Source organism: Dendroctonus ponderosae, unplaced genomic scaffold (assembly GCF_020466585.1).
Source record: "Dendroctonus ponderosae isolate FM_Combo_2020 unplaced genomic scaffold, Dpon_F_20191213v2 Dpon_F_20191213_2, whole genome shotgun sequence".
Classification (NCBI taxonomy): domain Eukaryota; kingdom Metazoa; phylum Arthropoda; class Insecta; order Coleoptera; family Curculionidae; genus Dendroctonus; species Dendroctonus ponderosae.
The window spans coordinates 15091347-15104978 of NW_026018165.1; the positions used below are offsets into that span (position 1 = coordinate 15091347).

The window sequence follows — 13632 nt, forward strand, 5'->3', positions numbered from 1 at the left end:
CCCCCGATCCGCCCTTGTTTTGCACCCCTTAGAGAACTGATTGGATTTCCTAAAATGACTATTTGCTACTATCTTTACATTAAGACTTCTCTATATGTACGTACTTATAATTATTATGTGGATTGTTATTTTCATCACAACTTCACTTGAGATAGTTATTTTGGTAAATAACGTATATTACTTTCAAAATGTAGTAACATATTTAATTCTTCATCTTCATTATGAACTTTTGTTCTTGTTTTCCTTCTAATGGTTTTCTGAATCGGTTTTCTATATTCTTAAATGTGTTTCAGGATGGTGTACGTATCTGGACTGTGGGAATACGTTGCTTCATATTCTCTTCTAGCGGCCCATGAGTTCTCATTATTTTTATAGCATAAACGCAGAATATCACATTGTTCGTCATAAGAAAAGGGCATATTTGCAATATATTGCGAAAAGTGATTCGAACTTCAGTCGAATAATTAAATACAATATAGAGCATAAAATACTCGTAACTTTTTTGCCTTGTCGCATTTCAAGGCTACTTTGATTTCTTGCTATTTATAATTTTTAAAACGTAATAACGGAAAAACGGCTAATACAAATATGTATAACCAAAATATATATTTTTGAAATCAGGAAAAAAAATCATTTGCACGTCTAAAAATATATATTTACGGTATTCATTTTTCACGTTAATTTGATTTTCCAGGTTTTATATTTTTATTTTTTTTGTTATATACATTTTCAATAAGATTAAACAACGTTTATGTTGGTCACTTTCACATTTTTTTTTTAAATAAACGATCTAGGGGTAGTGTTAAGTTATGAGGAAACACCCGGTACATATGAAATGTTCAACCTATTAGCTGAAATATCTGAATTCTAAAAACGCGAGCACAAAAAAATTGGATTTGAGACATCGGAAAAATCAGGATATTTTTGTGTCTGATGACGGTTTATGAACCGGCACCTGATCAGTAGGTGTGAAATTTACGTTTTGGTTGACCGAATGCTCAGAATTTCTACACCAAGAAGCAATTAGGAAGTAAAGCAATTTTTAAACTAAAATGTTCAACACTCTTCTATCATTGGCTGAATACTTTGTTTACAGCGTTATTGTTTCTTTGCAGAAAATTCAAATTTGCTTACCATAAAGCCGACCGGTAAGATCGATGTAGCTTATCAGTTTCTTTGCGATGGCATTTCCATTCAGTTTGAGTAGTTGTAGCCGCTTTAATTGCTTTCAAATTAAAACGTGTTTCGTGTTGAAAAAAAAATTCAATTTGTTCATTAATTCTAGTAGTTGCTGAATGCTTTCTGAGCAAAGTTTTAATCCACAATTTACAGGCAATAATTGCGTTTATTTCAATTGCTTTTGCTAACAACACGTCCATAGTAAATAATTTTTTAGGCCAAGCCCACACACTTAAAGTTTAAAAAAGTTCACAGAAACTACTTGTTGTAAGAGGGATTCTTGTGTGGTTCTTCCAAGTTATCTATACGAAATCCTCAACTTTATCGTTAAAAAAATTTATGGCTTCCGCATCTTTGAAATAACGTAGACAAATCAAATTAATTAACTCAAAAGTAATGGCAATGAGGGGCAAAACTGTGAACTGATTCTGAACTGTTCGTAACAATCGCTTATTTCGCAAAAGTTTTGCTGGTAAAAATTGCTTCTGGTATTAATTACCGAAGGTCCAGCTTGCTCTATTTGAAAACAGAGGCACAATTTAGTTCGATTGAAATATCAATTTGATTACTGAAACTTTTTTCATTTGCTCAGTGGGCGACTTTTCAGTATCTTCAATGGCAACTTATGATGATGCAAACTTTATAGGAATAATGGGTTTCATCATCTAAATGAACTCTGAAAGGAATGCATTCATATTAATCGTGATAAAACTTTTACCTATCAAGTTTTCTCGCTTTTAAGCTTGGAAGGTGCTTCTGATTTTCCTCAAGTTACCATAAAAGTACTTTTTCACATTTTACCCAACCAGCCATTTACGATTGATAATGTCTTCGATTAATCACCGACATTGTCTAGTTTTCATGCCTTGCCATCATCCATTTTGCCTTAAAATTTCGACTTTACGCAAAGCAACTAGTTGCTTGATGGTAACTTTTCAACACCAAACCACAATTACCAAATTTTTTCAGATCATGTCAGGTCCAGTTTATTTCCATCCCTACGGACGCAGTCCAGCGATAGTCTTTCTAGCCTGGATTCGATGTTTGTCGACGATGGTCATATCGAAATGAAGATTCCTCATCGAGTCGACAGTCACCACGACATGAAGTATCTTCAGAGCAAAGGCGAGTTTGGTCGAATCGAAAGCCACCCCAACATGAAGTTCCATGGCAAAAATGGCCTGAAGAAGGACTGTGTGATCAACATGGATGGGAAGACCGACAGCGGTCATTTCAGCCGAATAGACAGTCATCTGGATATGAAGACGATGCCCAATATCCATGAGGATGAAGCGGAGAGTTGTCACAGCAGTTGCTTGGAGATGAAAGTCCCAGCCATAAATGTTATAGTACCTGAGCCCGATGAAAATGTGGCTCTTTTAAATGGGGATGTTAGCAATTTGAACCATACCATTCAGGTTGTTTGATAGTAGAACACTGTTAGTCTTAAGTAAGTGATGGTATTTTAATCTTCGACCAAAAGGGCAGCAGATAAAATTATTTCAATTCCTGGGCGAACGCTACGCATCATGATGCTTTTGTAGTGGTTTATTTAGGGTTTGTGGACCACTTTTACCATTAGTTTTATCGATATTCACACATGTAAATAAAGCAGTAGGTAGGTAAATGCCTAACTATAAAGCAAAGATTTGGAACACCAGCTTAGCTCCAAATCACTTCAGTTGAGGTGAGAAACTGCGCCCTGTATTTGTGCTCAATAATGGAGTATTTTAAGTGTTCCTCAGATGGTTTTAACTTTCAACAAAGTGCCTGGAATCTCGAATGGACGCATTGAAAAACGGGTTCTGAGTTTCCGTTGAAAATGTTTTCGTACAACGGAAAATAGCTGAGTAAACTCTGTTGAACCCCATCGGAAAGTAGTACCCATGCAAAAAAAAGTGGTTCAAATGTTATTACTAACCAGGCACTTTACATTTTATAATCGTAAACCCCAGATGTGTTTTTTGGAATGTACCTCCACATTCCGCCCCGATGTATTTTCGTAGTATTATTATGAACTTATGTATTTTCCTCCTTTCTATGTTCTTTTATAGATACATGTTGTTTTCCTCCTGTGGCAATGTTTTTACCTGGTGATGAAACGCTTAATGTAAGTTAGTCGTAAGTGTCTTAGTTACAAAAAGTGATCTTTAAGTTAGGATACTAGTATTTATTTTTCACTGTAATATTAATTATACAATGATCAAAAGACAAACAATTGTCAATTCATTTAAATTCCCCACGTGAACTTTAAAGTTTCTAACATAAAATATTCTAATAGAGAGCAATACCAAATTAATTAACTACATTTTTGAGCGCCGTTTAGATTGGTTTTCTTCGTTGCTCCAACAAGTCTCTCAATGCTCTATTTACCATCCCCTGATGTGTTTGCGATCCCAAATGCCGTTTTCTGACCTGGTGGGTTTCGAATGCTCTAAATTGAGAAGCAGGCTGGATATAGCACAGTTCGCCAGAACTTTTATAAGTACATGGTCCCCTTGTTTCGTTATCATTTTGGCAAATGTCCGTTAAATTATAGGTGATGCAAATGCCTCCATTGTCAGCGGCACAGCTCCCAACTAAAGTAAAAATATTAATTAAAAGCTCAGTTTTAAATTTGCTTTTTATAGCATCAAATTACCTAGACACGTGTAGGAAATAATTAATATCAAAATTTGTGAATAAATTACATGTTTATTCAGACACCATATTTTAACATTTTTCGCGGATAAGCGAGTCAAATTCGTTGGTTTTGGGGAATTAAAAATACAATAAAAGTGAAAATCTGTACATAAAACATAATAAACAGTACAAAGGGTAGGTAATGTAAAGTTGAAGAGGATGATCAAAGACAAGGTTAATATAAGTGCAGCAAAGTAAGTTACAATTGAACAACAATTCGGCAGAACTCTTCAACTTTAATTAAGAAAATCTGAAATAAGCAAAAAAATGGCCATTTTCAATATGCATATTAATCAACTGTAGAATTTGATAAACGCCTTATTTAGACGAATTGAAGTAAATGTAGTGTTTGAGACCCAAAAGAAAGCAGTGGCAGTTTGGGATGTTTCATTATTTAATTTATTCATATTATTACCATCTATTATATTACATTATTTAATTTAATTAATTATTTTCCATAGCATTAATTCCCTATTCATCCTAAAAATAAATTGTCAAAAACGCAAAAATCAAAAATAAAAACATCTTCATTTGTGTAGTAAATTTGATGTATTCAACTGAACATTGTGTACACATCCATCTATCGACTCTATTCAAAGTTATTATTACCGATGTAGTCAATTCGCGATTTTTTAAGTTTGAATGGCAACTTTTATTTATTTTATGGTGTTAATGCAAAGTTTTTTGGCCACTGTAGTCAACCCAGAGATTTGCAGTCAATTTTACTTTACCACAAATTATATACGATTTTTTGTATTTACAAATTTTACAGCACTTTCGAGTTTAATAAATTATCATTGTTATTATTTTATTTATTATCAGTTGAAACCATTGCTTCGAATAGTAAATTCATTATCATTAAATTGCTCGAAATTTTTTTACATTTGGAAGAAAATTGAAGCAAATGGGATGAAAATAGTCAAAGTAATAAATCTTCCACAAAATGTATGCTTTTTCAACAATTTCTACACAATTTGATACGGCAATTCAAAAATGTATTTGGATGTTTTTAAGAATAACACTTGTTTCAGTTACTTCCTACCAGCGGGTTGAGTTACGTGTTTGGGTATATTCTTGTTGCGTAGAAAAGTTCTTCAGTGTACAGAAAATTATTCAAAAATTCTTATTAGTTAAGTTTTAAAATAATTTATTAAACGATTATTTCAGGATTACGCCTCTTAGATTTAAATAGTTCGCTCTGTATAACTAAAACTGTTCATATAAAAATGAAAGCAAATAACTAACTAAAATAAATATTCAACCCTCAATTACAATTATGACTACTTACCAATTAAGACGCAGAGTACAATTGGGAAGAATAGCGCTAGTTGAAAATGCATTTTGCAGTTTTCTTGTTATTTGTAGGTAGCACTTCGTCCAGGTACGTATAAAACGGCAGCTTTTTTATTAATTGCTGCTGGTTTTTTCAGATGGCTTTTATATGTCGTTTTATGTACCTATTGATATAAATCATAGCCATAACAATGGCAACAGATAGGCGCTGTTCTGATTTCTTGGATAAATATCTATATTCGGGAACAGAATTGAATACTCAGAAATTTCTGACGTATTACACATTTTTTTTCGAACAGTTCCGATTTACGTTGATCCAAATATTGAGGTTTTATAGGGATTAAAATCAAACAGGTACTTGAATTGCCCATTTAATATTAATTGTGATTAATCGAGTTGATCGACTTTTGAAAAATCACTGTGAAACACACAAGTGATTACCAGATAGAGGGTGACTCAAATTAAGCGTTTAAAATAAAAAAAAAAACACTTAAAATTTACAGGGCGTTTGGCATAAATCAGCACTATTGACAAGAGTTAGAACATTTTTCGTATGATTTTTTTAGTTTCTCTTAAATTATTTCCTTGGCACTTTTTTAACATGCTTATTAGTTTTTTAACAAGAAGACATATTTAAAAAAAGCGCTGCATTTTTTATTAGAATATATTATATTTAATTAGAAGTGGCTTAAGATTAATATTTTTTCAGAAACTACTAATGCTTCGAACATGTTTTATTCATGCCGTAAAAGCGCGGTTCTTTCTTACCTCTGTAATTTTTCAAATACATTTTCAAAAGTTATTAGAAACGGTTTTCTACAAATTTAGGAGAACTGAGAAGCTTACATTACCGAAGTAGAGCCTCTCAAAGCTCAAAACTGAAACCTTTGAAAAGGTTTCAGTTCTGATTTATGATTTTATATAAATAACTTCCATTTAAAAGTGTCCAATTTGGCCCACCCTGTACATTGCAGAATTCTAGGTAATTCGTTAGTTTCATAGCTACTGACATATTCAGTATTACGTGAATTTCTGGATATTCATTCGCACCATATTTGTTCTCAGTGTTGCGGAAATGTTCATTTTCCTATCAAAATATATCCATAGGCTTAATGGAATGTAGCTACTTTACATTGAATGAATAGAACGATCACGTGTATTTATTATATACTATATCATATATATTATATCATTGATGGATCCAAAACTGGAAATAATCGGATATTTTGCTTTGTTTTCCAACGGTAAATTAACAACTCAAGTCGAAAATTCCGGAAAATTGAAATTTCAGAAAAGTTTTGAAAACACTTTTTGAGTGCACCTTTTGAGAGTTTTTGTAAAAGGTCAAAATCAAGGCCTGCATGCCGCTGACTGCTAAGCGCAAAGTAGGGTTTTTATGGGAAAATATGCATTTTTTCAACTGAAATCGATTTTGATAATATTCCTTAATACAAACATCTCAAATTTTTGTAACGGGATATTATAAAACCATAGTTTTTGAGGCGAATTTCTATTAATTTTGAGTGTAGATTAACATTCTTAAAAAGTCGCATATCGTTAATAATTGCTGCTCTTAGCAAAATTTATTTGCAATTGCGTTGCGCTACAAATAATGTTTTGTTAATTTTTATAAAATTTTAATTACAATAATTAAGGTATTTTTCTAGTTTTTATCAGGCACCATATAGATAATCTCTTCAATAACGACATTTCTTAGTGGTTTTTGTTGTGAAAATGCGGTTTGGGACCACTTGGTACCATACTTTAATATCTTGTCGAAAAGTAGTGATTTTTAATCATAATATATTTAATATAATAAATTATTTAAGTGAGCAAAAATCGCATTTTCACAAGAAACACTATTAAGAAAAGTTGTTAGTGGGGGAGCTGTCTGTAAGGCGAGCATAATACTATCTTCAAACAGTTTTAAAAACTGAAAAATCATAAAATTTATTAAACACCCTGTATATTTCAATAGAACGAAATCTAGCTCTGTCTTTCTCTACGCGTATATCTATTACTTTTTATGCAAATAGTAGTTGTGGATGCACCATGGCAACATTGTTTTGGTAACTGTTGTTGTCAGTTTTGTGTCAGTGGTGTTGTAAAAAATAAGAAAACTTTGTGGGTTAATCCACACCCGGTAATATTTAGCTAAAAATTTCAGCTAAATATAAAGTAATTAATCAAAAAACCCTGTAATCCCACTGATTACATAGCTAATTCGACGTTAGCTAACTCAAATCAGGATTTCTTGACTTTGTCATCGTAAAAACCCGAAAAAACCTGCAGCCCCCTTAACACTACGTGTTTTAAATAACTTAAAATGAATAGTGTAGAGAATCAGCTTTTGCAAGTCACGCAAGCCCTAGAAAAGCAAGTGGATGCCACAATTGAAAAGATAGACAATTTGGATGTCAACGATCTTGAGCAGCTTCGAAAGAACCGGATAAAGGAACTGCAAAAGCAGGAAGAAAAGAAACGAGAATGGTTGAAAAACGATCATGGAAACTATGACGAGCTGCCTGAAGAACAACGGTTCTTTGATGTTATCAAAAAGTCCGATAACATTGTGTTGCACTTCTACACAAATACCTCTGAAAGGTCTAAAATTGTCGACATGCATTTGAAAGCCCTCGCACCCAAACACATCGAGGCTCGATTCACAAAGTTGAATGCCGAAAAATGTCCATTCCTATCGGAAAAGTTAAAGATTAAGGTGCACATCGGTCTGGTAGAAATTTAACTTTATAACACAGTTTGCCTGCAGGTCATCCCAACGATTGTTCTAATCCAAAAGACAATTTTGGTGGATAAAATAATTGGATTCACCGAGCTGGGAAATAGGGATGATTTTACCACAGAAGTGTTAGAATGGAGAATAGCGCAAAATGGTATAATTAATTATGAAGGAGACTTGAGTGCTCCCCCAGACCAACAAGTCATCAAAAAGTCTCGTAGTAAGTAGCCCATAGCGGTTGTATTTTATTTATAAGCTCCAACGCTGTTTGCATTCTCGAAGCGACGGTCAAAAAAAATTATTCGCGACTTAAAATTATATCTATGCTCACTGGGCATCAAATGATCTCACTAAATATTATTAGATACTAAACTACAGTCGGTATTTAAGAAAAGTTCTCATATTTGACGCATTGTAGACTACGGCAAAAAAATTAGAGACAGTTCTTACAACCGTGATGATGAGGACTTGGATATTGAGGAAGATGGTCTGAAAGCTGATAATCTGAAATCAGATTATTTGGCTATGCCAACACAATCCACTGAGCTAACTGCTGACGAATTAGCGGAACTTATGAATTAATTAAATTATTTGTACTGTTTCTTAATAATTTACGTTTGAGAGTTTTTTTTATTATATTAACGATTTTTGCTAATATTAAAAATGCATTTTGTATGTTTGTAATGCTATATACTGAAATAACTACCAGTTGGGAACTCTGTATGAACTGTAAAAATTAATTCCCATGCTGGACCAGATTACACGCCTAACGTATAGACCTGTGGCTATTATTTACAACCTCTTTCCAATCGGGAATGTTAGCAATGTTTATTTAATTCTTTAATAAGTAAAATTTAATTGGAACAAATAAAATAGTTCCTTAGGAAGTTTATGACAAATATATTACTTATATTATTCCGTACAGATAATACTTAAAATATACAAAAGCGATGTTTTGTTATAATTAGGCTTCCACTGCCACTCGTTCCGTGGCGGCGGGGGACTTTTTGGCTTTCTCTGAAATACTCGACTTAATCTAATAACCGGGTAATTCCTCAGCTATCTTACCTTTCTTAACACGTTTAGCAACCTCTTCTGCAGAAGCCGGTTCCTCATTTCCTACAACATCATCTAATGGTACTTCAGGCATTTGCTCCTTCAGTATTTGAGCCAATTCGTCTTCTACAGCGTCTTCATCTTCTTGTGTCAAACCTCCACTAAGTAAACTGGATATTTCCTGAAACGACCAATGATATAAAAACGTAATTGTTGGGTATCCACATTCCTACATCTTGTTTTTCTTTCGCTTCTCTAGTTTCGTCCAGTATCCTCTCAATGTCTTCGATATTAATAGCTTGATTCACTTTCTTCAGTGCCTCATTTCCTTGCTTCAAGCCCTCGACAACTTCCAGTTCTATTTGGGTAAACTCGATGTCATGAGTCAGTTTTTCAAGGTTCTCTAGTTGGTTATCAGTTTTTACTAAAAGTTGTTCCTGATAGCGTTTTTTCTTTAGTAACAACAGAGCTCGACTGGAACATTACTGACATTAGTGGGAGTTAAGACTTGAATTTACTTACTCACTCCTTCTGGCCTTTTTTGAGCAATTGCTTGGCTAATTCTCGGTCAGAGGATAATGTGAGTTCTATTCGCTTTTGGTATTGCTTCAATTTATCCCTTTGCTGTTTCAGTTGCTAAAATATTTACGAGTAAGGACATTTGGGTACTTGATTTCGAATAGTTACCAAAACTGCCTTATCCTGTGCGGTTACTCGACTTCGGGGTTTCTTTTTTCCAAATATGCCTCCCATTTTTAAATATTGTCCCCAATAAACCCACAACTTAAATCCTACATGACTTCAAAATTGGGATGACATGTTATGACAAATAATGTGAGGTTATAGAACAGGCTAAATTAAAAATTACATTAAAAAATTGCATTTAAGTAAATAGGGCCCCTATTTCAATTGAAAGATTAAGATAATGTTAGATAGATTTTTGGGAAACCCTAAGTACGAATTACACACTTTATTAATCTTGAAAATAGAACTAGACAAGAACGAGTATAGTACCAATAAATCTCAACTAACATATGTTAAACAGTGAGGGAAGAAGTAGAGTGAGGTTAGTAGTATCAGAGAGTTTGTTATGAAGCATTTGAAAAATTTGTGTTGAACATTTTTTTTTATATTGCTCACTATGGTTGCATCTACAGACCTTGGATTTTTTCTCCCTGGAGAAGTAATTAAAGATATAGAATCCAAAGACAAGTATACCATAATAGGCCCTGGACTGCGAAGAAATGAAGAAGACCCCAATAGCCTCGTAGCTACTCAGGCCGGGAGACTTACGTTTAGAGCTCCTAACACCTACTGGATAGAAAGCCGAAGAAATCGATACATCCCGAAAAAGGGAGATTTAGTAGTGGGCGTAGTTACAAAAAAATCTGGCGATATACTAAAAGTGGATATAGGATGTGCAGAATTTGCTTGGCTCTCTTTGCTGGCGTTCGAAGGCTCCACTAAGAAAATGAAGCCTAATGTGAACGTGGGAGATTTAATATACGCCAAACTTTTGAATGCTCATAAAGAAATGGAACCTGAACTAGTGTGTGTTGACCAATATTACAAAAGTGGACGTTTAGGTGTTCTTCCTAACGAAGGTGTTCTGATAAATATCACGTTGAGGCTTACTCATACCTTGTTGAATGCGGAAAATCCTCTTTTGCGGACCATGGCCAAGAAATTTCCGTACGAAATTGTTATTGGTGTTAATGGAAAAGTGTGGATTAAAGCAAACCAGGCCAAAGACGTGTTGACCTTATGTAAGGCATTTGAAGCCGCAGAACTTGAAAGTGAAAAAAGTATAATTGAAGCTTGTAGACAACATAAATAAATAAAAGAAGGTTGATTATTCTAATCGTATTTAGGTTTATATGCCCAGTGATAAATGTTGCCATGCATGATTTTGAAAGCATTAATTCTTTGTTGTCACGCTTTAAAACTTGAGACTAATTTTACAAATTTCTGGCATTTAGGGGACTTTTTTTTAATTTGTCATATTTTTTCAATAGTAGTAAGTGACTTGATTTCGAAAAACACACTTGAGGCTGATTTATCGGATGACCTAAATACCTATATTAAAGATAAATTTTAACTGCTCTTTAACTTAAGATATCGTCGGCAAAATATAAACATAACCTATCGAACTTGCGAGTGTTCGGAGAAAATTAACAAAATAACTCGATAACTGCGGCTTACTAATTTATTATGATGAATGTGTAGGAGCCGAAAGAGTTTTTTTTTCGTGCAATGGGAGCGATTGGATCATACGACGCATTACAAGAGTACCATTTAGAGATAAGATAATCATATACTTTCTATGTACATATACATCATTGTTATACACATACATATATTGTCTTGTACACTTTTATTCTGATTTTGTACGAAAATGTCCGGTAAGATTGTTGTAGTGGGTTCATGTATGATAGATTTTGTCAGGTAAGCACCTACAATTATTTTACAGATACATGCAGAGTGTTTGGAACAGGGGCGGATCCAGCTTTCGAGTCAGGGGGGGCTCAAGTAGTAGAAGTTCGGTCTTTTGTTGTCCATGAAATTAGAAAAATTCTCGTTAGTCGTTAAAAAGAAGTCCATGAATCTTTGTGAACGATAATTTTGGATATATTTCCTGAATTAGTATATGTACCATATTTAAAATACGCTTTTATATATGCAGAAATAGAGGCTGTGAAAGTCTTAATTAAGAGAATTTACTGCATACACATTGTTACGGGATTGAGAGTGACCAGCAATATATTTTGCTTTCAGTTTTACCATTCGGGAAGTCAAAATTGGTTTTAATTTTCAATACAAAAACGATGTGGCTAATAAAATTATATCGGCGGCAAAAAATAACTGCGAGTTTTTTGGTCACTCTCTTTGGTATTTCTCTTCTCACGTTCCAGGAAAATTCCGCTCGCGCTCTTTTAGAAGATCCATGGAAGTGCGATGTTTTCAGATGGTCGATGTGCACATTTAGTGCATGCACGGCCTTTACTTTATCGGTTTGAGAATCGTGGTTTTCAATTAGTTAAATTTGTAAACTATTTGACCTCCGTCTATTTGATGCAAGATTGCGCACCCCCAAAGTGTTAAACCAGCCGACATTCTTTAAATGTTTTATATTAGGGAAATGTGTCCAAAATTTACAAACACCCTGTATATATCGGAATACTACTTAACTATTGTAGTTGAAACAATATCAATAATAATACTTCTTAAAAAATTCGTAGTTACGCCCCTAGATTGCCAAGAGCAGGCGAAACCATTCATGGGCATAAATTTGTAACGAATTTCGGAGGCAAAGGTGCCAATCAGTGTGTCGCTGCCGCTAAATTAGGAGCGCAAACGTCTCTAATTGCTAGGGCATGTATATGAATATTTGCCGAAATCTTATTCTGTATATTATGATTTTGCGAATAACATTAACTTTAAGGTCGGAGATGATGTCTGGGGGCCCAAATACATCGCCAATCTTGAATCGCTTCAAGTGAACACTCAATATGTGAAAACAACAGAGAATTCCAGTTCTGGAATTGCTCAAATCAACGTGGCGGATAATGGGATGAATCAGATAATTATTGTCGCGGGCGCCAATCAACGTCTTAATCTAAAAGACATTGAAGACGCTGAAAGTATCATCAGTTCCGCTGATGTTCTGGTGTTACAGTTGGAAACCCCTGTTGAAACTGCTATAAGAGCATTGCAATTGGCTAAAGGGGTAAATTCATTTGAAGTTTACAATCTATTTTTATTCAAAAAAACAAGTCCAAGCTGATCTGAAAATAATTCAAATACGTTTCTAAACAACTATGCCGTTCGGATATAAAAACAGTTTTATTAACTTAAGGACACTTATTAACTGTAAATATGCAAAAATTCAGTGTTCATCTTTCTCTTAGAGAAAATAAAGTAAAGCAAACGAGCTTGGAAATTGTTTTTCGATCCTCAAACTTTGCATTTTTAGCATCTTCTCTGCTATCATAAACTGGTACTTTTTCGGACAGTAAATTTCAATTCATACCGATAAATGTGTTTGAAAGATCGATAAACATTTCCAAATCTTCCGTAATCGCAAAAACCAATCAAAATATAAACCATCCGTATTTATTTCAGGTTTCAATTTTAAATGGCGCACCGGCAATAGAAACATTTAATGAGGAACTTTTGAGATTACCTTCAATATTTTGCGTGAATGAAAGCGAAGCTTCGATATTTTCAGGGCTCCCTGTGAACAACCCTAAGTAGTAAAAATATGTTTAGAAAAATGCCATAAAATGCAATATTTGTTCTTATAGTGAAGCTGAAACGGCTGCCAAAGAGTTAATAGCGAAAGGGTGCCAAAGCGTTCTAATCACCTTAGGCGAAGATGGGGCTATTTTTCTCACAAGTGATCCAAATGTGCCTGTTTTCAAAGCAGACGCTCCTCAAGTCAAAAGTGCTGATACAACAGGGGCTGGAGACGCCTTTATAGGGGCTTTAGCCTTTTGCTTGGCTAATTTGAAGGAATTCTCCATTCAGCAGGCCATTAAAGCCGCATGTATTGTAGCTGCAGACAGTGTTACAAGATTGGGTACTCAGATAAGTTTTCCGGGTGAAGAAATTTTAATCAGAATTGTTTAAATTTGTTTGGATTTTCGAAATATAATACTTTTTCCCACCGAAAATTGAAGCAA

At 34.0% G+C, this 13632-nt stretch overlaps 5 protein-coding genes across 10 annotated transcripts in view; 4 read left to right on the plus strand and 1 right to left on the minus strand.

Moving 5' to 3' along the window:
• The window catches only part of LOC109544537 (G protein-activated inward rectifier potassium channel 3), a 30129-nt gene extending 26735 nt beyond the window's left edge, over positions 1–3394 (plus strand). For 4 of the 5 annotated variants that reach the window (XM_019914786.2, XM_019914787.2, XM_019914789.2 and 1 more), the window contains 2 exons: positions 1116–1148; positions 2149–3394. In XM_019914786.2, the coding sequence (XP_019770345.1) occupies positions 1116–1148; positions 2149–2606 (491 nt within the window). In that variant the 3' untranslated portion in view covers positions 2607–3394. The remainder of the gene's footprint in view (positions 1–1115; positions 1149–2148) is intronic. The other variant, XM_019914788.2, reaches the window with a different exon arrangement.
• A 3832-nt stretch (positions 3395–7226) lies between these two features.
• On the plus strand, positions 7227–8670 carry LOC109544528 (thioredoxin domain-containing protein 9). Its single transcript, XM_019914774.2, has 3 exons — positions 7227–7873; positions 7925–8114; positions 8313–8670. The coding sequence occupies exons 1-3, from the start codon at positions 7481–7483 to the stop codon at positions 8474–8476; spliced, it is 747 nt and encodes a 248-aa protein (XP_019770333.1). The 5' UTR covers positions 7227–7480; the 3' UTR covers positions 8477–8670.
• A 104-nt stretch (positions 8671–8774) lies between these two features.
• LOC109544530 (charged multivesicular body protein 6) lies at positions 8775–9997 on the minus strand. Its single transcript, XM_019914776.2, has 5 exons — positions 9638–9997; positions 9477–9586; positions 9184–9424; positions 8963–9131; positions 8775–8911 (listed from the first exon to the last, which is right to left on the minus strand). The coding sequence occupies exons 1-5, from the start codon at positions 9701–9703 to the stop codon at positions 8859–8861; spliced, it is 639 nt and encodes a 212-aa protein (XP_019770335.2). The 5' UTR covers positions 9704–9997; the 3' UTR covers positions 8775–8858.
• Positions 9998–9999: 2 nt separating this feature from the next.
• Positions 10000–10811, plus strand: LOC109544529 (exosome complex component RRP40). Its single transcript, XM_019914775.2, has one exon. The coding sequence runs from the start codon at positions 10092–10094 to the stop codon at positions 10785–10787; it is 696 nt and encodes a 231-aa protein (XP_019770334.1). The 5' UTR covers positions 10000–10091; the 3' UTR covers positions 10788–10811.
• A 227-nt stretch (positions 10812–11038) lies between these two features.
• LOC109544527 (ribokinase) lies at positions 11039–13623 on the plus strand. Of its 2 annotated transcripts, XM_019914771.2 has the most exons (5): positions 11039–11395; positions 12190–12322; positions 12393–12677; positions 13073–13200; positions 13255–13623. In XM_019914771.2, the coding sequence occupies exons 1-5, from the start codon at positions 11346–11348 to the stop codon at positions 13577–13579; spliced, it is 921 nt and encodes a 306-aa protein (XP_019770330.1). In that variant the 5' UTR covers positions 11039–11345; the 3' UTR covers positions 13580–13623. The 2 variants fall into 2 exon arrangements, with proteins under 2 accessions (XP_019770330.1, XP_019770332.1); XM_019914773.2 differs by lacking the exon at positions 12190–12322 and having other exon boundaries at positions 11333–11395.
• The last annotated feature ends 9 nt before the right edge of the window (positions 13624–13632 follow it).

Coding starts and splice junctions, on each gene's coding strand:
- LOC109544528 (XM_019914774.2), top strand. CDS start 7,481: ATGAATAGTGTAGAGAATCAGCTTTTGCAAGTCACGCAAGCCCTAGAA. Junction 7,874..7,924: donor CGGAAAAGTTAAAGATTAAG/GTGCACATCGGT, acceptor GTTTGCCTGCAG/GTCATCCCAACGATTGTTCT. Junction 8,115..8,312: donor AGTCATCAAAAAGTCTCGTA/GTAAGTAGCCCA, acceptor GACGCATTGTAG/ACTACGGCAAAAAAATTAGA.
- LOC109544530 (XM_019914776.2), bottom strand. CDS start 9,703: ATGGGAGGCATATTTGGAAAAAAGAAACCCCGAAGTCGAGTAACCGCA. Junction 9,587..9,637: donor CACAGGATAAGGCAGTTTTG/GTAACTATTCGA, acceptor TAAATATTTTAG/CAACTGAAACAGCAAAGGGA. Junction 9,132..9,183: donor AAGCGAAAGAAAAACAAGAT/GTAGGAATGTGG, acceptor TGGTCGTTTCAG/GAAATATCCAGTTTACTTAG.
- LOC109544529 (XM_019914775.2), top strand. CDS start 10,092: ATGGTTGCATCTACAGACCTTGGATTTTTTCTCCCTGGAGAAGTAATT.
- LOC109544527 (XM_019914771.2), top strand. CDS start 11,346: ATGTCCGGTAAGATTGTTGTAGTGGGTTCATGTATGATAGATTTTGTC. Junction 11,396..12,189: donor TGTATGATAGATTTTGTCAG/GTAAGCACCTAC, acceptor AAAAATTCGTAG/TTACGCCCCTAGATTGCCAA. Junction 12,678..13,072: donor CATTGCAATTGGCTAAAGGG/GTAAATTCATTT, acceptor TATTTATTTCAG/GTTTCAATTTTAAATGGCGC.